Source organism: Coregonus lavaretus (assembly GCF_964263955.1).
Source record: "Coregonus lavaretus genome assembly, chromosome: 11".
Lineage (NCBI taxonomy): Eukaryota > Metazoa > Chordata > Actinopteri > Salmoniformes > Salmonidae > Coregonus > Coregonus lavaretus.
Genome location: NC_139998.1, coordinates 54,095,596 through 54,118,588, shown reverse-complemented (window position 1 = coordinate 54,118,588; position 22,993 = coordinate 54,095,596). Strand labels below are relative to the sequence as shown.

The 22,993-nt window shown below is 46.2% G+C and overlaps 1 protein-coding gene across 3 annotated transcripts in view; it reads left to right on the top strand.

Moving 5' to 3' along the window:
- LOC311137448 (arf-GAP with coiled-coil, ANK repeat and PH domain-containing protein 2-like) overlaps positions 1–22,993 on the top strand; it is an 84,398-nt gene that overhangs the window by 28,627 nt on the left and 32,778 nt on the right. For all 3 annotated transcript variants that reach the window (XM_084171956.1, XM_084171955.1, XM_084171954.1), the window contains exons 6-9: positions 2,701–2,884; positions 5,182–5,226; positions 5,351–5,446; positions 13,029–13,103. In XM_084171956.1, coding sequence (XP_084028082.1) covers positions 2,701–2,884; positions 5,182–5,226; positions 5,351–5,446; positions 13,029–13,103 — 400 coding nt within the window. The remainder of the gene's footprint in view (positions 1–2,700; positions 2,885–5,181; positions 5,227–5,350; positions 5,447–13,028; positions 13,104–22,993) is intronic.

Sequence of the window (22,993 nt, the reverse complement as noted above, 5' to 3'; positions counted from 1 at the left end):
GGCTTCCCGTTACGACGTCGACCACGAAGAGCCATCTGCTAGCCCCGGCCCACTAGCACACGCAAGCTATGCCTCTTGCTCGCCAGTGCTATAGCAGCCCCCGAACTACCTCCGAACTCTCCTATTGCTGTTCACCGGATCTTATAATAACTCAGCTATACAGCTGATGCCTGCTGGACTGTTCCTTTATACGGTACCGCATCCTGTTTATGTTTAGCCTCAGCCCAAACTTTGTCGCCATTACCAGCTGTTGTCTTAGCTCTCTCGAATAACACCTGTGATTGCTTTATGCCTCTCTCCCATGTCAATATGCCTTGCTTATTGCTGTTTAGGTTATTTCTTATTGTACTATTTCACTGTAGAGCCCCCAGTCCAGCTCAACCTGCCTTAGATAGCTCCTTGGTCCCACCCCCCATACACGCGGAGACCGACTCAATCGGTGCCTCCAGAGATGCTATCTCTTTCATCGTTACCCAACGCTTAGGTTTACACTACAATGTTACAAATACCTAGGTGTCTGGTTAGACTGTAAACTCTCCTTCCAGACTCACATTAAGCATCTCCAATCAAAAGTTAGATCTAGAATCGGCTTCCAATTTCGCAACAAAGCCTCCTTCACTCATGCTGCCAAACATGCCCTCATAAAACGGACTATCCTACCGATCCTTGACTTCGGCAATGTCATTTACAAAATAGCCTCCAACACTCTACTCAGCAAATTGGATGTAGTCTATCACAGTGCCATCCGTTTTGTCACCAAAGCCCCATATACTACCCACCATTGTGACCTGTACGCTCTTGTTGGCTGGCTCTCACTACATATTCATCGCCAAACCCACTGGCTCCAGGTCATCTATAAATCACTGCTAGGTAAATCGCCGCCTTATCTTAGCTCATTGGTCACCATAGCAACACCCACCCGTAGTATGCGCTCCAGCAGGTATATCTCACTGGTCATCCCCAAAGCCAACACCTCCTTTGGCCGCCATTCCTTCCAGTTCTCTGCTGCCAATGACTGGAACAAATTGCAAAAATCTCTGAAGCTGGAGACTCTTATCTCCCTCACTAACTTTAAGCATCAGTTGTCAGAGCAGCTTACTGATCACTGCACCTGTACACAGCCATTCTGAAATTAGCCCACCCAACTACCTCATCCCTATATTGTTATTTATTTTGCTAATTTGCACCCCAGTATCTCAACTGCAATCTCAAGTTGCACATGTTTTGCACATCTATCATTCCAGTGTTAATACGAAATTGTAATTATTTTGCACTATGGCCTATTTATTGCCTTACCTCCATAACTTACTACATTCGCACACACTGTATATTTTCTGTTGTATTTTTGACTGTACGTTTTGTTTACCCCATATGTAACTCTGTGTTGTTGTTGTTTTTATCGCACTGCTTTGCTTTATCTTGGCCAGGTCGCAGTTGTAAATGAGAACTTGTTCTCAACTGGCTTACCTGGTTAAATAAAGGTTAAATTAAAAAAGTATATTTTGTATTCAACATCCAAATGGTTTCTGATAGATCATGGCCTAGGTCTAAAATAACTAAGGAAGCAAATGACATGGTGGAGTTGAGCCGTGTAAAATAAATTCACACAGCACAACTGCTCAAAAGGAGGAAGCTCACGCACACAAACAGCACATCAACACGATGAAGAATGGGATGAGATGAAGTCCGGGATGCAATGTGGAATACTCGGTTATTTGTTCAGAATATTAGGTCCTGTTAATGTAGTGTACAGCTTGTACATGTTTGCTAACCTACTAGCTAATGCACCCACATTTTCCCCAGACAGTTTGCGTAAGCGTTTAAGCCTGCGGGGAAACCTCATTTTATTTCATTATGCGGGATTAGCCAGCTGCCTTTGCCCAAACATGAGCTAAACTCCTACGTCAGTGTTTTTTTTTTTTTTTTTTAAGAATCACTCAAAACCATCTTACTGAACAATTACTCACTCCTCCTAAGCAGTCCAAGGTGACTTTGTTTCACTCAGACTCGAGCAGTACAAGCCAAAAAAACAAGATTTTAGGACATTTTGAGTTGAAGTAGTGGCCTTTTGTCCTTCTGTTTTAGAGTAAATAGTGTCCTCATATCTGTGCCAATTCATTCTAAATGTACAATTCACACTGCACACACTAGCAAATGATTTCAAGCTTTAACATAGAGTTCCAATTGGAAGTTGTCAGGGTGCATGTGAGGCTAATATCAGAATAGTCATTAATTGCTTCGTCAAATACTTAACTGGAGTAATATGACATGTCACCCTGAAGACAGTAGACTCATTTGTACTCACAGGAAGGGAGAGAAATTAGATGTTTAGGGCCATTTGCTTCCCTTAAAAATATTATAGACCTAGAATATAGAATATATACTTTTTCCTCTAATGATTTAGCTAGGCTGCTTGTTAATAATTATTTTCAATGTCTCACATTTTCTTATTTTCGCCAGAGAATCTCACTAGCTCTGTATGTTTTTGAAACCAGAGAATCTCACTGCCTTCTCCAAAACATGGCTGCAAAGAATCGGTGGTCTCAAAAATAAAATGAACAATTGAATGCCAATGAATGAAAGAAAGAAAGGCCTATATTCCTGGAAATGAAGTACAATTTGACTAGATTGACAAACATTTAGCCGAGATGAGGCTTCCTCAGTGTCATTTCTTGCCTATGTTTCACCCCCCGCCCTTAGGGACCTGCGTAAGTTCAAAGAGGCCAAGAAGCAGTTTGACAAGGTGAGTGAGGAGAAGGAGGCGGCGTTGACCAAGAACGCCCAGGCGCCACGCAACAAGCAGCACGAGGTGGAGGAGGCCACCAACATCCTGACGGCCACACGCCAGTGCTTCCGCCACATCGTCCTTGACTACGTCCTCCAGGTACAGACCAAGGATCAGTTTGCCTTAAATCCTTAACTTAACCTTCAGGGTTAAGTAAACCTGCTTAGACTGACCTTTATATCAGTTTTTAAAATTCATATTACTATGAAGTAGCATAGACATGGGTTCACCAAGCCCTGTCCTGGAGCGCAACATGAAGGTGTGCAGGCTTTAGTTCCAGCCCAGCACTTGCACACAGCAGACGATCGGCTGAATCAGATTCAGGATTGTACTCTTAAGGGCAAAACTTAGCAAAATCGCTTTGCACTGGAAAACGAAAATTAGTGTTTCTTATTGGACTAGTTCAGTCCCTCAGTTTCCGTCAGTTTTCTGTTTAGTGTCAAATTAATAAGGTTCAGGTGTGACGGTGTTAGGCTGGAACAATCGAGCCCCACAGTGGAGGTATCATAATACCCATAAAACCTAGAGGTAAAACAGGATGATGGCTCCAATTGTTTTTCCACCATACATTTTTCCCATAGGGGATTTTAGAAACACTTAAAATAAGGGCTGTGTTTCATGTAGGCTTACCCTGGTGTGATGTTTTGATAACCGTGTAAATCTCTCTTGGACAAATCAACTGAAATATGACATTTACATAAGTATTCAGACCTTTTACTCAGTACTTTGTTGAAGCACCTTTGGCAGCGATTACAGCCTCAAATCTTCTTGGGTGTGATGTTACAAGCTTGGCACACCTGTATTTGGGGAGTTTCTCCCATTCTTCTCTGCAGATCCTCTCAAGCTTTGTCAGGTTGGATGGGGAGCGTCGCTGCACAGCTATTTTCAGGTCTCTCCAGAGATGTTCGATTGGGTTCAAGTCCGTGCTCTGGCTGGGCCACTCAAGGACATTCAGAGACTTGTCCCGAAGCCATGCCTGTGTTGTCTTGGCTGTGTGCTTAGGGTCGTTGTCCTGTTGGAAGGTTAACCTTCGCCCCAGTCTAAGATCCTGAGCACTCTGGAGCAGGTTTTCATCAAGGATCTCTCTGTACTTTGCTCTGTTCATGTTTCCCTCGATCCTGGCTAGTCTCCCAGTCCCTGCCGCTGAAAAACATCCCCACAGCATGATGCTGCCACCACTATGCTTCACCGTAGGGATGGCATTGGCCATGTGATGAGTGGTGCCTGGTTTCCAGACGTGACGCTTGGCATTCAGGCCAAAGAGTTCAATCTTGGTTTCATCAGACCTGAGAATCTTGTTTCTCATGGTCTGAGAGTCCTTTAGGTGCCTTTTGGCAAACTTTTGCTCTGACATGAACTATAATAATAATAATAATAATAATAATAATAATAATAATAATATACATGAACTGTCAACTGTGGGACCTTATATAGACAGGTGTGTGCCTTTGCAAATCATGTCCAATCAATTGAATTTACCACAGGTGGACTCCCAAGTTGTAGAAACATCTCAAGGATGATCAATGGAAACAGGATGCACCTGAGCTCAATTTCGAGTCTCATAGCAAAGGGTCTGAATACTTATGTAAATAAGGTATTTCTGTTTTTTTATTTGTAATACATTTGCGACCTTCTTTAGCAGCTGTAGTGGAATAGTGAGACATTTTCCAATTGACTCTGTGCTTTACGTTGCTCAATATCCTCTCAACTGCCCAGTGGGAAAACCAAGCAGCACCCTAGAACCTTCCACTAGACTTTAACCCTTCAGCAGATATCAAGTAGAAGCAATATGGTGATAGCCCTCCACCTATCCTGTTCCTATCGCCTGCTTCCACCGATCCAATTCCTACACACACACACACACACACACACACACACACACACACACACACACACACACTACAATATCTATTCGTCCGCGTAAGCCCAGATGAAGAAAAGCCCCTGTCTGTTTAATGACCGACCTATAGCTCCTCCGGCTTTATTGAAATGAACCTGATTTGACCTGCAGACTGCAGCAGATGCTGTGTGGGACGTTAATTAGCTCTGTCTAAAGGGTAAATAGGCCATAACAGCAGTCTGTGTACAGTGCAGCTGGGCATATGAGATCACAGGACACATCACACTGACTACAGCATCTCTCTGCTAGAGGGAGGCGGGGCTCCCCCTGATGTCAAAGAGGGGGATAGCCATCTGTTCAATCTAGAGTGGCGTAATTCTTGCTAATTATATGCTAGTCATGATGCCTGTTTTAATGGGAACCAACTAATTTTAAATACATTTAAAGTTCATTGGTGGGAACTAGGAAGAGTATTTGATTCCATAATTTCACTAGTACAGTGCTCTCTTTTTCTCAAAGACACAATCTAACCCTGAGCTTTCCTTTCCGCCCACAGATCAATGTACTACAGTCCAAGAGAAGATCGGAAATCCTCAAATCGGTAAATATTGTTTCCCCGAGGACTTTCTCTGAAAATAGCCATATAAACCTAAGTTACCAGTATGTTGATCCTACATCTCTTGCCTCGTATGCGACATCTCTGATTGGTCCGTTCCTCTCCGCAGATGCTGTCCTTCATGTACGCCCACCTGACCTTCTTCCACCAGGGTTACGACCTTTTCAGTGAACTGCAACCGCTCATGAAACAGCTGGGGGGACAGGTAGGCCTTAACCCTATTTCCTCCTGTTGTTCTGCACCTCCACCTTGCCCATCCAAACACATTGCCACAGCCCTGGGACTCATAATAATAATAATAATATGCCATTTAGCAGACACTTTTATCCAACGCGACTTACAGTCATGTGCGCATACATTTTTACGTATGGGTGGTCCCGGGGATCGAACCCACTACCCTGGCGTTACAAGCGCCGTGCTCTACCAGCTGAGCTACAGAGGACCACAACATGCCTTATAGCAGTGTTTCTCAAACCTCTCCTCGGGGACCCCAAGACGTTTCACAATTGTATTGTAGCCCTGAACTATCTCACCTGATTGACCTAGTCAAGGTGTTTATGATTAGTCAACATGTTGAATCGGGTGTGCTAGATCTGGAATGGAACGGCAGGGCGTCCCCGAGGAGAGGTTGGAGAACCTCTGTCATAGCATTGCTCTCGATACAGAAGGGTATAGCCATGATGCAAATCAACACTTTTCCTCCCTGCTTAGGAGTTGAGCTAGGGTGAAAAGTAATTGCTTCTGCCTATAAACAGTTCTCTTTTCTGACGGCACAAGTGTGCCCTAGTTAACAGTGGCACTAGGTGGGGTTTTTGGCCAGAGATTATGCACTTTCGTGTGTGAGCTTGTGTGTGAATGTTTGTGTCAGGTAAACCAGTAGATTCCTTCTTGGCCAGGGGAGGTTTAAACAGGGAAAATGTGACCGAGCTGCTGTTCCTCCTCCTGCTGCTGTTCCTCCTCCTGCTGCTGTTCCTCCTCCTCCTGCTGCTGTTCTTCCTCCTGCTGCTGTTCTTCCTCCTGCTGCTGTTCCTCCTCCTGCTGCTGTTCCTCCTCCTGCTGCTGTTCCTCCTCCTGCTGCTGTTCCTCCTCCTGCTGCTGTTCCTCCTCCTGCTGCTGTTCCTCCTCCTGCTTCTGTTCTTCCTCCTCCTGCTGCTGTTCCTCCTCCTGCTGCTGTTCCTCCTCCTGCTGCTGTTCCTCCTCCTCCTGCTGTTCCTCCTCCTCCTGCTGTTCCTCCTCCTGCTGCTGTTCCTCATCCTCCTGCTGTTCCTCCTCCTGCTGCTGTTCCTCCTCCTGCTGCTGTTCCTCCTCCTGCTGCTGTTCCTCCTCCTGCTGCTGTTCCTCTTCCTGCTGCTGTTCCCCCTCCTGCTGCTGTTCTTCCTCCTGCTGCTGTTCCTCCTCCTGCTGCTGTTCCTCCTGCTGCTGTTCCTCCTCCTGCTGCTGTTCCCGCTGCTGTTCCCCCTCCTGCTGCTGTTCCTCCTCCTGCTGCTGTTCCTCCTGCTGCTGCTGTTCCCCCTCCTGCTGCTGTTCCTCCTCCTGCTGCTGTTCCTCCTCCTCCTGCTGTTCCTCCTGCGATAATTATTATCTTGGTAGAGCAGAGTGGGAATGAGGAAGCTGGAGGAGGAATGACAGGGTATTCCCACCCTGGGACTCAGGCTGCTGCAAGCCACACTGAACCTGGGCTTATCAGAGGAGAGGAGCACAGAGGAGAGGAGCATAGAGGAGAGGAGGAGCACAGAGGAGAGGAGGAGCATAGAGGAGAGGAGGAGCACAGAGGAGAGGAGAGGAGAGGAGAGGAGAGGAGGAGCAGAGGAGAGGAGAGGAGAGGAGGAGAGGAGGAGGAGGAGGAGGAGGAGGGAGGGGAGAGGAGAGGAGAGGAGAGGAGAGGAGAGGAGAGGAGAGGAGAGGAGAGGAGAGGAGAGGAGAGGAGAGGAGAGGAGAGGAGAGGAGAGGAGAGGAGAGGAGAGGAGAGGAGAGGAGAGGAGAGGAGAGGAGAGGAGAGGGGCCAGTTTGGAGGACTGTGCCACGGTGGGAAAGGTAGACCGGGCGTGAAGGAAGACGGGAGGCGTCGTGTGACAGACGGAAGGAGAGAGAAAGGAGGGAACAGTGGTGGACAGACGGCGGAGGAGGAGTGTAATGGTAGACAGGGCTTGAAATTAACTATTTTTTTTGCCATTTGACCTTCAGACAAGTAGGAAAGATGTTTTGGTTGTCCAAAAGCTCAAGTCACTTGTCTAAAATTGTGAAATGGTCTATTTACATCGTTGTAAGATGCAGAGAACCATTTTACAAACAATACAGTATATTTTTTACCTTAGAGAATCAGACAGAAAGGCAGGCTACAATGCCTATTGGCTTCTTTGCATATTCAAGCCATTGATTTATACACTTCCAGTCAGAAGTTTGGACACACCTATTCATTCAAGTGTTTTTCTTTATTTTTTTACTATTTTCTACATTGTAGAATAATAGTGAAGACATCAAAACTATGAAATAACACATATGGAATCATATAGTAACCAAAAAAGTGTTAAACAAATCAAAATATATGTTATATTTGAGATTCTTCCAAGTAGCCACCCTTTGCCTTGATGACAGCTTTGCACACTCTAGGCATTAGAGCATCAGAAGTGTTTAGTAAATCATTTCCTCCACATTTCTATGGTCTTATTTTGGGCTAGGCTACTTTGAAACAAGGGAAGACGTGCTTCATAAAATAAATGTTATGGTTAAATAGTTTCCTAATGCTGACCGCCTCCACTCGGATTCAAGGTGGGTGATGTGCTGTGAGCAACAGGCACTGTCCTTCACTCTCCAGTCTAGTGACCATTTGATCTGAACAAACTGTGCCTCCAGTATGTCGACAGAATCAAGCCTTTCGACGTTAATGTTAATTATCCTCCATTGTATTTGTCGAACATGACTGGTGTTTAGCCTATATTTTTGTATCCTAATTAAGTCTCATTTAAAGTTTGGCTACATTTTCTGGTGCCTCCCTCATGTCAGCATCGGTTTGATATGGATATCACCTACACTCTTATTTATGCGCATGAAAAATGTATTTGAATATTTTTCCAATGTTGTTTTTTATATATATATATATTTTTTTTTACTTGTCGATTTGGACAACTTAAATCTATATTCTTCTTGTCCACATTTATTAAAACTTGTCGAGCACAAGCATTAATGTCGAGCCCTGGTAGACAACCAGCGCTGGAGTCTTAACTCCATCATGAAGCTGAAGAAGGTGGAGAGGCTGTGCAGGGAGGTATGGAGGAACTGCCAACAGGTCTTAGACCAGCGATTTAACGACAACATGACCAGTTGGTGGAGCTGCCAACAGGTCTTAGACCAGCGTTTTAACGACAACATGACCCGTTTGATATCAATAGGAAGAGGGCATGACTTACAAGGGTTTAGGTTTTGCTCTTTTATTTGACCCAGGGCAGACCACAGTGGTGGCCAATGCTGAGTTGAAGTCTACGTTGATGAGAGGTCAAGGAAGCAGGTCTGATGTTGACTTGAGCGACTTTACGCTGTTAGCCTGGTACACGCAGTATGTTTAGGACGAGACTACGATCATGTTTTGTATGAAAATACCTGCAGTAGTTCACCACTAGACATTGTCATTCGTGATCGATTGTCTAAAGATGTCCATTCTTGCTTTCAGATACTGTTTGTTTCAGAAATAACAACCATATCAGGAACTGAAAGATTGGAAGTGATTTTGTCTTTCCAAGCCACTTGAAGTCTTAGGCTGAATAAAGTTAAATGGAACAGAAAGATACACGCCCACTGCCGTAGTGAAGTGAGACGTTTTGTGGTCTGGAGTGAGACGTTTTGTGGTCTGGAGTGAGAAGTGGATGAGTCAGAATCACAAGGCCTACTTCTGAATGAACCAGCAACAGGGATGTAGCCTACACAGAGAAATAGAACGGCCAGATGGGACTAATTATCTTTCTATGGATATACAGTCCTTGGTACTGGAAGCGTACAGTCTATAGTGGATTTTATCATGCTGGTTATGGACAAGGGGGAAAACATTTCCCATCTTATCTGGACGACCGCCCACTTCCTGCTAAAACAAAACAAAAACCGTCCCGAAATATGTATCTCGTGTCACCTCCGGGGGCCCCAAGTATTGGACTATAGTGGAGTTTTTACTGTGGGTAGAATTGAATCCCGATTTTAAGGCTCCCTACAATACATTTCTTCCGTAGTATAGGCTATGTCTTGTACGAATGATGAATTTAAGCCTATGCTGTGCTGAATTAATGGCCAATCTATGCTATAATTGTGCTATTGTGTTTCAATAATGCCCTCCAGATGGCCTCTGAAGACTGTTTCAATTTAAAAAATCTATAACGTTACTTATAAATAAATAAATAAATAAATAATTTGCCATTTAGCAGACGCTTTTATCCAAAGCGACTTACAGTCATGCGTGCATACATTTTTTTTTTTTTTTGTGTATTGGGTGTAATGTAGTATAGATTCTGTGGATTGTTAGCTAGTGACCCTCAGTGTATTCATTCATAAGAATGTTTTATAAGTTGTCAGTGATGTTGGTTATGCCTTCATTTACAGACCCGGGGTATGTTCAGTATGACAGAACGGTGTTTAACGTTTAATTCAAGGGAAACGGTACTGTGCTGAACCACCAGTTGAAGAACGGCGTGATTTATGGTGGCCCAGAGGCATTTGTGTATGGTTTAAGGAACCCTTGTCCGAGCCAGAATGGCCCATAGTGGCAGGAGCCTATCTTCTGTTTCTGGATGTACAAGTACACCCCCAGACAGGACGCTAGACTGTGACTGGGCCTTGCCTCCAATCTATCTCCTTAATGCTAAGGATGGTGTGCTGCACAAGTTTAGCTATTTTCAAATGGTCACACCCCCATATTGATCAGGCCACACCCATATTCATCAGGCCACGCCCACCAAATGGGGGAGAACATACCTCTAATGCTGTTGAAGGACGGTGTGCACCATTTTGGGGAGACGTGTCATTCACTACAAACTGTCACACAGCGTAGAAAACACTGAACTGAATGCACCCCTGTTATTTTGACGTCACATGAAAAATGTTATTACCAATTGACTACGTACTTTTTTTTTTTTCTTTGTGGTTCATTGGAACTCTAAGCCTAAGGAAAAGGTAGTGTCTCAGTTAATACCAGGGCTGAAACAGGACTGTTAAATATCCCATAGTTCCTTTAGGTTCGATAGTTACAGTAGGTTGTGATGATACAGGAGTTTAATTGGACACACTCGCTGCATCCTGCCTCCTTTCTCTCCCAATGACATCTCTCTCCAGATGGTGTTTCCTCTCTCTCCAGATGGTGTTTCCTCTCTCTCCAGATGGTGTTTCCTCTCTCTCCAGATGGTGTTTCCTCTCTCTCCAGATGGTGTTTCCTCTCTCCAGATAGTGTTTCCTCTCTCACCAGATAGTGTTTCCTCTCTCACCAGATAGTGTTTCCTCTCTCTCCAGATGGTGTTTCATCTCTCACCAGATAGTGTTTCCTCTCTCACCAGATGGTGTTTCCTCTCTCACCAGATGGTGTTTCCTCTCTCTCCAGATGGTGTTTCCTCTCTCTCCAGATGGTGTTTCCTCTCTCTCCAGATAGTGTTTCCTCTCTCTCCAGATAGTTTCCTCTCTCTCCAGATGGTGTTTCATCTCTCACCAGATGGTGTTTCCTCTCTCTCCAGATAGTGTTTCCTCTCTCTCCAGATGGTGTTTCCTCTCTCTCTCTCCAGATGGTGTTTCCTCTCTCTCTCTCCAGATGGTGTTTCCTGTGTCTGTGAGATGAGTTATCCTAGATGCTGATTTAGACTAGAATTACACTGAAGTAGGAAACAAGCTCTGGGGTCATCCAATTACCTAATTACAGTCTAATACATTTTATTTTGTGTGTGTGGTACTAACCAGGAAGGAGAGAATCAATCTCCCCACAATCCAATTTCACACATGATAAAGCATCGATGGCCCAGTCCATTTTGTTCAAGGAGGAGAGCTCATCTCTTAGAGGAGCAGTTGTTTATCCACGGGACACTGACATGTCTATAGGCTAGATTGAAAAGGAGCACGCAGACTTTTCTCTCTAGCTACATCAAAGGGAAGTTCAAGTTCGTAGCCTAGTTTGGGGTCTCTGGTTGCTAGTTGGTTTTCAGTTTCTCCTACAAATGGAGTCTTCCTCTCCTCGTCTCGCGTCCTTCATCAGCACTGTTCTGAAAACACTAGATCCCCCATAATCAACTGGTGGACCGCGGCCCGGACCCAGAACACTAGATCCCCCATAATCAACTGGCGGACCGGACCCAGAACGGGGTCAATACAGACCACAGGTCCTGACTATAAAACTGTTGGGTCTTCGACCCCTGGTATCGTAAAAACACACGTAAGACATGGAAAATGAGTAGAATTGCAGGAAATGAGCTTTAAAACAGCAACAATGAGAAATCTGCCCACATGGAAATGTGTAGAATTGTGGGGAATTAGCTTTAAAATGGCATTTTCTCTTCGCCAACAAGAGGGGTGTGAACAGTTTGGGGTCGCATGGGTTGCAAGGTGGGGGTTTGTTACTACGTCGATAAATGACAATATCCATCTGGACCTTTGCCACCTACGAGATTTGTGTGCCTTGACCTTCTCAAATAGTACCTGGATACCCTTGCACTGGATGCATTAAAGAAGTATTGCTGGGGCCTACTGGGGATTGTGGGGAACAGAGCTGGATCGTGTTCATTAGGCACCAGACAAAAGAAAGCGACGGATTTCCTGAATTTGTCCAAAAAAATACTGTCATATTAGATTTTTGTTGCAAAAAAAAAAAAAGTGTTGCATGCCCCAATGAACACAACCCTGTTGAGGTGAAGAAAGCCTCTTTAGATGACTGGTGGGGTACAAGGCTTTAGATGACTGGTGGGGTACAAGGCTTTAGATGACTGGTGGGGTACAAGGCTTTAGATGACTGGTGGGGTACAAGGCTTTAGATGACTGGTGGGGTACAAGGCTTTAGATGACTGGTGGGGTACAAGGCTTTAGGTGACTGGTGGGGTACAAGGCTTTAGGTGACTGGTGGGGTACAAGGCTTTAGATGACTGGTGGGGTACAAGGCTTTAGATGACTGGTGGGGTACAAGGCTTTAGGTGACTGGTGGGGTACAAGGCTTTAGATGACTGGTGGGGTACAAGGCTTTAGATGACTGGTGGGGTACAAGGCTTTAGATGACTGGTGGGGTACAAGGCTTTAGATGACTGGTGGGGTACAAGGCTTTAGATGACTGGTGGGGTACAAGGCTTTAGGTGACTGGTGGGGTACAAGGCTTTAGATGACTGGTGGGGTACAAGGCTTTAGATGACTGGTGGGGTACAAGGCTTTAGGTGACTGGTGGGGTACAAGGCTTTAGATGACTGGTGGGGTACAAGGCTTTAGATGACTGGTGGGGTACAAGGCTTTAGATGACTGGTGGGGTACAAGGCTTTAGGTGACTGATGGGGTACAAGGCTTTAGGTGACTGGTGGGGTACAAGGCTTTAGGTGACTGGTGGGGTACAAGGCTTTAGGTGACTGGTGGGGTACAAGGCTTTAGGTGACTGGTGGGGTACAAGGCTTTAGGTGACTGGTGGGGTACAAGGCTTTAGGTGACTGGTGGGGTACAAGGCTTTAGGTGACTGGTGGGGTACAAGGCTTTAGATGACTGGTGGGGTACTTAAGGTGAGCAAAACCATGCAACCTACCTAAAAACATGACACACACACTTAATGGTTTCCACACTCTGCTATGTTTCAGCTGGACCAGCTGGTGGTGGATGCAGCCAAGGAGAAGAGGGACATGGAGCAGAAACACTCCACCATTCAACAGAAGGTAACACACTCTCCCTCCCTCCCTGTCCCTAGCCTTGGAGAGCTCTATGAGCCTCTGCACTGGTCTAAAGCGGTGATGTGATGGGAGTGGATCCCTCAGCCGTTTCTTATTGTACGCCCTGAAACTCCAATATACCCCCCAGTTACTCCACCACTTTTGCCCTTACTCAATCCAATGCATACAGACATAGAAAAACAATCTATTTACATTTACATTTTAGTCATTTAGCAGACGCTCTTATCCAGAGCCACTTACAGTTAGTGAGTGCATACTTATTATTATTATTATTATTATTTATTTTTTTATACTGGCCCCCCGTGGGAATCGAACCCACAACCCTGGCATTGCAAACGCCATGCTCTACCAACTGAGCTACATCCCTGCCGGCCATTCCCTCCCCTACCCTGGACGACGCTGGGCCGGCTACGACAGAGCCTGGATTCGAACCAGGATCTCTAGTGGCACAGCTAGCACTGCGATGCAGTGCCTTAGACCACTGCGCCACTGTATACAGTATATTGTTATGAATTAAGTCATTATTAATGACTATCTATGATTTAATTTGGTCCCCCCCTTAGCCAATCATTTGTGTACCTACCTACTCACACTAATGCTCACACTATCGTTCTACTGAGCTACAGTTTATATTTCCATGCATACAGTATGTATTGTGATTTAAGGATTTCATAAATGGCGACACTTGATGGTTAATTTGGTTGCGGAACACTAGAAGACTAGAGGAGTTATTGGGCAGGCTTGGGTAGCTCAGTTGGTAGAGCATGGCGCTTGCAACGCCAGGGTTGTGCGTTCGATTCCCACGGGGGGCCAGTATGAATAAATAAATAAATGTATGCACTCACTAACTGTAAGTGGCTCTGGATAAGAGCGTCTGCTAAATGACTAAAAATGTAAATGTAAAATGTAATGGGATCTCACAGGCTGTGTTCTAAATGGCACCGTATTCCCTATGGGTCCTGGTCAAAAGTAGTGCACTAGATAGGGAACAGGGTGCTGTTTGGGACGGAGCCTTAGGGTGATCTCATGCAGCCGTCACGGACACAGTCACACACCATGCATTATTCAAGTGGGTCGGAAGCTCCGGGGCTCACTTACCAAACAACACGGATGCATTTCACCGCCGTCATGTCACCCATCACAGCCCTCAAATGCCACGGTGTTGGGTGGTAGATGTCCTCTGTAGCTCAGCTGGTAGAGCACGGCGCTTGTAACGCCAAGGTAGTGGGTTCGATCCCCGGGACCACCCATACACAAAAATGTATGCACGCATGACTGTAAGTCGCTTTGGATAAAAGCGTCTGCTAAATGGCATATTATTATTATTATGTCAACTAGGCCTAAGTCGCCAACTAAATTAAAATGTGTGCATGCAGGGCTCCCTTGCGAAAGAGACCTTGGTCTCAATGGAACTCCCTGTTAAATAAAGGTAAAATAAATCAAATTCCTTTTGTATTGGTAGGTAATGTAAGTCCAAGACACTCGGGACAAGACTAACTGAAACCTGTTTTTGTGCATGGGTGAGTTTGGTGTGTGTCTGAGTGTGTTTGTCTGTCTGGCCTCTTACAGCGCGTCAGGCAGTCTGTCTTCATGAGTGTGTCTGTCTGGCCTCTTATAGCACGTCAGGCAGTCTGTCTTCATGAGTGTGTCTGTCTGGCCTCTTATAGCGCGTCAGGCAGTCTGTCTTCATGAGTGTGTCTGTCTGGCCTCTTATAGCGTGTCAGGCAGTCTGTCTTCATGAGTGTGTCTGTCTGGCCTCTTATAGCGCGTCAGGCAGTCTGTCTTCATGAGTGTGTCTGTCTGGCCTCTTATAGCGCGTCAGGCAGTCTGTCTTCATGAGTGTGTCTGTCTGGCCTCTTATAGCGCGTCAGGCAGTCTGTCTTCATGAGTGTGTCTGTCTGGCCTCTTATAGCGCGTCAGGCAATCTGTCTTCATGAGTGTGTCTGTCTGGCCTCTTATAGTGCGTCAGGCAGTCTGTCTTCATGAGTGTCTGTCTGGCCTCTTATAGCGCGTCAGGCAGTCTGTCTTCATGGAAATATCTTTCTCGCTCCATTTTTTTCCTCCTGTCTGTTTTGTGTGTGTCTGTGTGTGCGTGCGGCATGCGGGGAGCAGCAGCTGGCTCTCCAGCCTAAGCACCACTTCCAGCCGGGACCCCTCTCATAGGCAGCCCGTGCCAGCTTCCGCTCGTCCTTGAGCGCCTTGCTTCCCAGCGCCCTCCCTCTCCAATCCCCTCCCTTTCAGTAGATGCTATTTATATATTGTCTCGCTCCCTCCATCTCTCTCTGCCTCTCTCCTACACTCCCTCTTTCCCCCTCTCTCTGCCTCTCTACACTCTCTTTCCCTCTCTCTCGCTCTTCCTCTCTCTCGTTCTTCCAGTATGTATCAGCAGATCTAATTTCTGTTTTCCTCTTCTCTCCACTCTTTCCCAGGCTGCACTGCAGGTAAGCCTTTTCCCTCTCCTGTTCCTGTTCTTTATTTCTGCATGCTGACTGTCTGAAGCCCCTGACAGTGATTTAGTCATATTCAGTAGACCACTAGAGCAAAACCGACCAGTCGTTCATGTAGTAGACGGAGTAGGCTAGTCACCATTATATATTATTGACACATAAATGACGTGACCGGGTTAAGACATGCATGACGTGACCGGGTTAAGACATGCATGACGTGACCGGGTTAAGACCACACTTGCTCCGGGTCGTGTGTGTCCGTTGAAATCCATGGCCATGTCGGCTGTGGTAAATGCCAATCATTCATTCACCTTTATGTATTGTTGATACAGCATATTATTTTACTCTCTAGTCATTAAGCCTTGGTGCAAAGTGAATGGGTGAGAGATTCTGTTCAAAGGTTGATACATCTAGAACTATAACCTTATTGCTATAGGTGGGTAGTTGACTTTCTGATGTCCAGAAGCTCTTTTCGGTCATAAGAGACGGTAGCAGAAACATTATGTACAAAATAAGTTACAAACAATGTGAAAAAAAAAACGAAAAAAAAAAACGGCATGGTTGTCTAGACTTATGTGCGTTTTAGTTTGCCTTAAATCTGCCTGTGTCAATTACTAATACCCAGAGGGCACCATCGTGTCACAGCCTCATTGGGCGGAGGGGGCTTGAAGTTTGTACATGCTGCAGAGAAACGTGTCTAACGTTAGACAGGCGTACAGTGTGTCAGAGAGAGAAGTGGAGTACACGGCTCTCAAACAGAAGCTGGATAAATGTTTCATGCCGGAGCTACTCTGTATGGAGTTCGGTTGGTTATTCTAACCCCATAGCGCCAGCCAGCATCTACCTACACACACACACACACACACACACACACACACACACACACGCACACTCTCACATCCCAGTGACCTTCGCATGCCGCTGTGGTCTTAGCGGAAGGGGGAGGGGCCAAGCTCAGCCAGCAGCGGTGACAAGCGTTTGATGACGGCCACACGCACACCGGGAAGGAAGGAAGGGAGGGCGGCAGCTAGCCTGCGAGTGTGACAGGGCTGTCACTAGAGATGCTGCGAGGGGACAGGTGAAGGTAGCTAACGCTAGCTAGCCATCGTCACGGTGACTGGGGCACACACACACACTGACCTGTCACAGACATGAAGATGAAGATCTTCAGCAGGTTCCACTATGTGTGGTATCTGGTGAGTGCGCTGGAAGAATGGGGTAAAACGTGTGTTTTACTTTCAGCTTGACATGGCTCTGTGCTATGGCCATTCTCTCTCTCTGTGTGTGTTAACTATCTCCAATTGTATGTCAGGGAAACAAGTGTCCTCTTTCTCAGTTTCTGTGTTTCTCAGCCCTTCCTCATTCTTCCGGTGAGTCTTTTAGGAGGTGACAGAGGTTGACCCTTTACCCGATGGCCGCAGCTTTTGCGCATGGAGATCCTCCGTATGTAATAATTAATTTAAATTTGATATTTGGTTTCCATTGACCCCCCCCCACCCCCCCCACCCAACCAACCAACCCCCTCCTCTCCTGCCTGTATAACCGGAGTGATGAGTGATTTGCATTCATGTAGATTTTGCTGACGCGTGTGGTTTTCTCATTCTAAAGTATGGCTCCAACTGTTTTTTCCTTCTCACTACAAAGCATTAGCCTGGTCCCAGATCAGTTTTTACTGCCATGCCAACTCCTTGTCACTCATTGTCCAGTTAGCAAGACAGGTTGCTGTCATTACTTGGGCCCTGTTTGAAACATTTACTTCCCCTTCTCCTTGAAGCAATACCTGATCGGACATGAATGGATTGGTGGAAGCTCTGTGGTGCAACCCCCTGCCTTCACCTCTCCAATCCCGTTAGATCGCTGATTACTCCAAGGAAGGAGAGAAGGATTAATAAAATATTACTTTTCAAGCAGGGCGACGGTTTGCCACACAATCCATTATTGCCTTGGCTTTTGATTGGTTGGGGATTGGATTCTATGTCGCTGTCTGTCGTGAGCCCTTGCTGAACGGCCGGTTTGCGGTATGGCTTTGTGTCTGCAGAGGGATGACATGTTTTTACCGCTTCCCAAAATGAACAACTATTTAATTCCTTCAGGGTATATGCTGGGACAGAGTCCTTGAATAATACATACATACAGCCCAAAAAGACCTTCTGAAGAGTCTGTTTGAGTAGACTACACACTAGTACACGGGGGGCCAGTATGAAAATGTATGCACTCACTAACTGTAAGTCGCTCTGGATAAGAGCGTCTGCTAAATGACTAAAATGTAAGATGTAGTGAGGCTACACTGTACAACCAGACTACACTGTACAACCAGACTACACTGTACAACCAGACTACACTGTACAACCAGGCTACACTGTACAACCAGACTACACACTAGTGAGGCTACACTGTACAACCAGACTACACTGTACAACCAGACTACACTGTACAACCAGGCTACACTGTACAACCAGGCTACACTGTACAACCAGGCTACACTGTACAACCAGACTACACTGTACAACCAGACTACACTGTACAACCAGGCTACACTGTACAACCAGGCTACACTGTACAACCAGGCTACACTGTACAACCAGGCTACACTGTACAACCAGACTACACTGTACAACCAGACTACACTGTACAACCAGACTACACTGTACAACCAGGCTACACTGTACAACCAGACTACACTGTACAACCAGACTACACTGTACAACCAGGCTACACTGTACAACCAGGCTACACTGTACAACCAGACTACACTGTACAACCAGACTACACTGTACAACCAGACTACACTGTACAACCAGGCTACACTGTACAACCAGGCTACACTGTACAACCAGACTACACTGTACAACCAGACTACACTGTACAACCAGGCTACACTGTACAACCAGGCTACACTGTACAACCAGGCTACACACTAGTGAGGCTACACTGTACAACCAGACTACACTGTACAACCAGACTACACACTAGTGAGGCTACACTGTACAACCAGGCTACACTGTACAACCAGACTACACTGTACAACCAGGCTACACTGTACAACCAGACTACACTGTACAACCAGACTACACTGTACAACCAGGTTACACTGTACAACCAGACTACACTGTACAACCAGGCTACACTGTACAACCAGACTACACTGTACAACCAGGTTACACTGTACAACCAGACTACACTGTACAACCAGACTACACTGTACAACCAGGCTACACTGTACAACCAGACTACACACTAGTGAGGCTACACTGTACAACCAGACTACACTGTACAACCAGACTACACTGTACAACCAGGCTACACTGTACAACCAGACTACACACTAGTGAGGCTACACTGTACAACCAGACTACACTGTACAACCAGACTACACTGTACAACCAGGCTACACTGTACAACCAGACTACACTGTACAACCAGGCTACACTGTACAACCAGACTACACTGTACAACCAGGCTACACTGTACAACCAGGCTACACTGTACAACCAGGCTACACTGTACAACCAGGCTACACTGTACAACCAGGCTACACTGTACAACCAGGCTACACTGTACAACCAGGCTACACTGTACAACCAGGCTACACTGTACAACCAGGCTACACTGTACAACCAGACTACACTGTACAACCAGGCTACACTGTACAACCAGACTACACACTAGTGAGGCTACACTGTACAACCAGGCTACACTGTACAACCAGGCTACACTGTACAACCAGGCTACACTGTACAACCAGACTACACTGTACAACCAGGCTACACTGTACAACCAGACTACACTGTACAACCAGACTACACTGTACAACCAGGCTACACTGTACAACCAGACTACACTGTACAACCAGACTACACACTAGTGAGGCTACACTGTACAACCAGGCTACACTGTACAACCAGACTACACTGTACAACCAGGCTACACTGTACAACCAGACTACACACTAGTGAGGCTACACTGTACAACCAGACTACACTGTACAACCAGGCTACACTGTACAACCAGGCTACACTGTACAACCAGGCTACACTGTACAACCAGGCTACACTGTACAACCAGACTACACTGTACAACCAGGCTACACTGTACAACCAGACTACACTGTACAACCAGACTACACTGTACAACCAGACTACACTGTACAACCAGGCTACACTGTACAACCAGACTACACTGTACAACCAGACTACACTGTACAACCAGGCTACACTGTACAACCAGACTACACTGTACAACCAGACTACACTCTACAACCAGGCTACACTCTACAACCAGACTACACTGTACAACCAGGCTACACTGTACAACCAGGCTACACTGTACAACCAGGCTACACTGTACAACCAGGCTACACTGTACAACCAGACTACACTGTACAACCAGACTACACTGTACAACCAGGCTACACACTAGTGAGGCTACACTGTACAACCAGGCTACACTCTACAACCAGACTACACTGTACAACCAGGCTACACTGTACAACCAGGCTACACTGTACAACCAGACTACACTGTACAACCAGGCTACACACTAGTGAGGCTACACTGTACAACCAGGCTACACTCTACAACCAGACTACACTGTACAACCAGGCTACACTGTACAACCAGGCTACACTGTACAACCAGACTACACTGTACAACCAGACTACACTGTACAACCAGACTACACTGTACAACCAGGCTACACTGTACAACCAGGCTACACTGTACAACCAGGCTACACTGTACAACCAGGCTACACTGTACAACCAGACTACACTGTACAACCAGGCTACACTGTACAACCAGACTACACTGTACAACCAGACTACACACTAGTGAGGCTACACTGTACAACCAGGCTACACTGTACAACCAGACTACACTGTACAACCAGGCTACACTGTACAACCAGGCTACACTGTACAACCAGACTACACACTAGTGAGGCTACACTGTACAACCAGACTACACTGTACAACCAGGCTACACACTAGTGAGGCTACACTGTACAACCAGACTACACTGTACAACCAGACTACACACTAGTGAGGCTACACTGTACAACCAGACTACACTGTACAACCAGACTACACTGTACAACCAGACTACACACTAGTGAGGCTACACTGTACAACCAGACTACACTGTACAACCAGGCTACACACTAGTGAGGCTACACTGTACAACCAGGCTACACTGTACAACCAGGCTACACTGTACAACCAGGCTACACTGTACAACCAGGCTACACTGTACAACCAGGCTACACTGTACAACCAGGCTACACTGTACAACCAGACTACACTGTACAACCAGGCTACACTGTACAACCAGGCTACACTGTACAACCAGGCTACACTCTACAACCAGACTACACTGTACAACCAGACTACACTGTACAACCAGGCTACACTCTACAACCAGGCTACACTGTACAACCAGGCTACACTGTACAACCAGGCTACACTGTACAACCAGGCTACACTCTACAACCAGACTACACTGTACAACCAGACTACACTGTACAACCAGGCTACACTGTACAACCAGGCTACACTGTACAACCAGGCTACACTGTACAACCAGGCTACACTGTACAACCAGGCTACACTGTACAACCAGGCTACACTCTACAACCAGACTACACTGTACAACCAGACTACACTGTACAACCAGGCTACACTCTACAACCAGGCTACACTGTACAACCAGGCTACACTGTACAACCAGGCTACACTGTACAACCAGGCTACACTGTACACACACTGTACAACCAGGCTACACTGTACAACCAGGCTACACTGTACAACCAGGCTACACTGTACAACCAGACTACACTGTACAACCAGACTACACTGTACAACCAGACTACACTGTACAACCAGGCTACACACTAGTGAGGCTACACTGTACAACCAGGCTACACTGTACAACCAGGCTACACTGTACAACCAGACTACACTGTACAACCAGACTACACTGTACAACCAGACTACACTGTACAACCAGGCTACACACTAGTGAGGCTACACTGTACAACCAGACTACACTCTACAACCAGACTACACTGTACAACCAGACTACACACTAGTGAGGCTACACTGTACAACCAGACTACACTGTACAACCAGACTACACTGTACAACCAGGCTACACTGTACAACCAGACTACACTGTACAACCAGGCTACACTGTACAACCAGGCTACACACTAGTGAGGCTACACTGTACAACCAGGCTACACTGTACAACCAGACTACACTGTACAACCAGGCTACACTGTACAACCAGACTACACACTAGTGAGGCTACACTGTACAACCAGACTACACTGTACAACCAGACTACACTGTACAACCAGACTACACTGTACAACCAGGCTACACTGTACAACCAGGCTACACTGTACAACCAGACTACACACTAGTGAGGCTACACTGTACAACCAGACTACACTGTACAACCAGACTACACTGTACAACCAGGCTACACTGTACAACCAGACTACACTGTACAACCAGGCTACACTGTACAACCAGGCTACACTGTACAACCAGGCTACACTGTACAACCAGACTACACTGTACAACCAGACTACACTGTACAACCAGGCTACACTGTACAACCAGACTACACACTAGTGAGGCTACACTGTACAACCAGGCTACACTGTACAACCAGGCTACACTGTACAACCAGGCTACACTGTACAACCAGACTACACACTAGTGAGGCTACACTGTACAACCAGACTACACTGTACAACCAGGCTACACTGTACAACCAGACTACACACTAGTGAGGCTACACTGTACAACCAGACTACACTGTACAACCAGACTACACTGTACAACCAGACTACACACTAGTGAGGCTACACTGTACAACCAGACTACACTGTACAACCAGGCTACACTGTACAACCAGACTACACTGTACAACCAGACTACACTGTACAACCAGACTACACTGTACAACCAGGCTACACTGTACAACCAGACTACACTGTACAACCAGACTACACTCTACAACCAGGCTACACACTAGTGAGACTACACTGTACAACCAGACTACACTGTACAACCAGACTACACTGTACAACCAGACTACACTGTACAACCAGGCTACACTGTACAACCAGACTACACACTAGTGAGGCTACACTGTACAACCAGGCTATACTGTACAACCAGGCTACACTGTACAACCAGGCTACACTGTACAACCAGACTACACTGTACAACCAGACTACACTGTACAACCAGGCTACACTGTACAACCAGGCTACACTGTACAACCAGACTACACTGTACAACCAGGCTACACTGTACAACCAGACTACACTGTACAACCAGACTACACTGTACAACCAGACTACACTCTACAACCAGGCTACACACTAGTGAGACTACACTGTACAACCAGACTACACTGT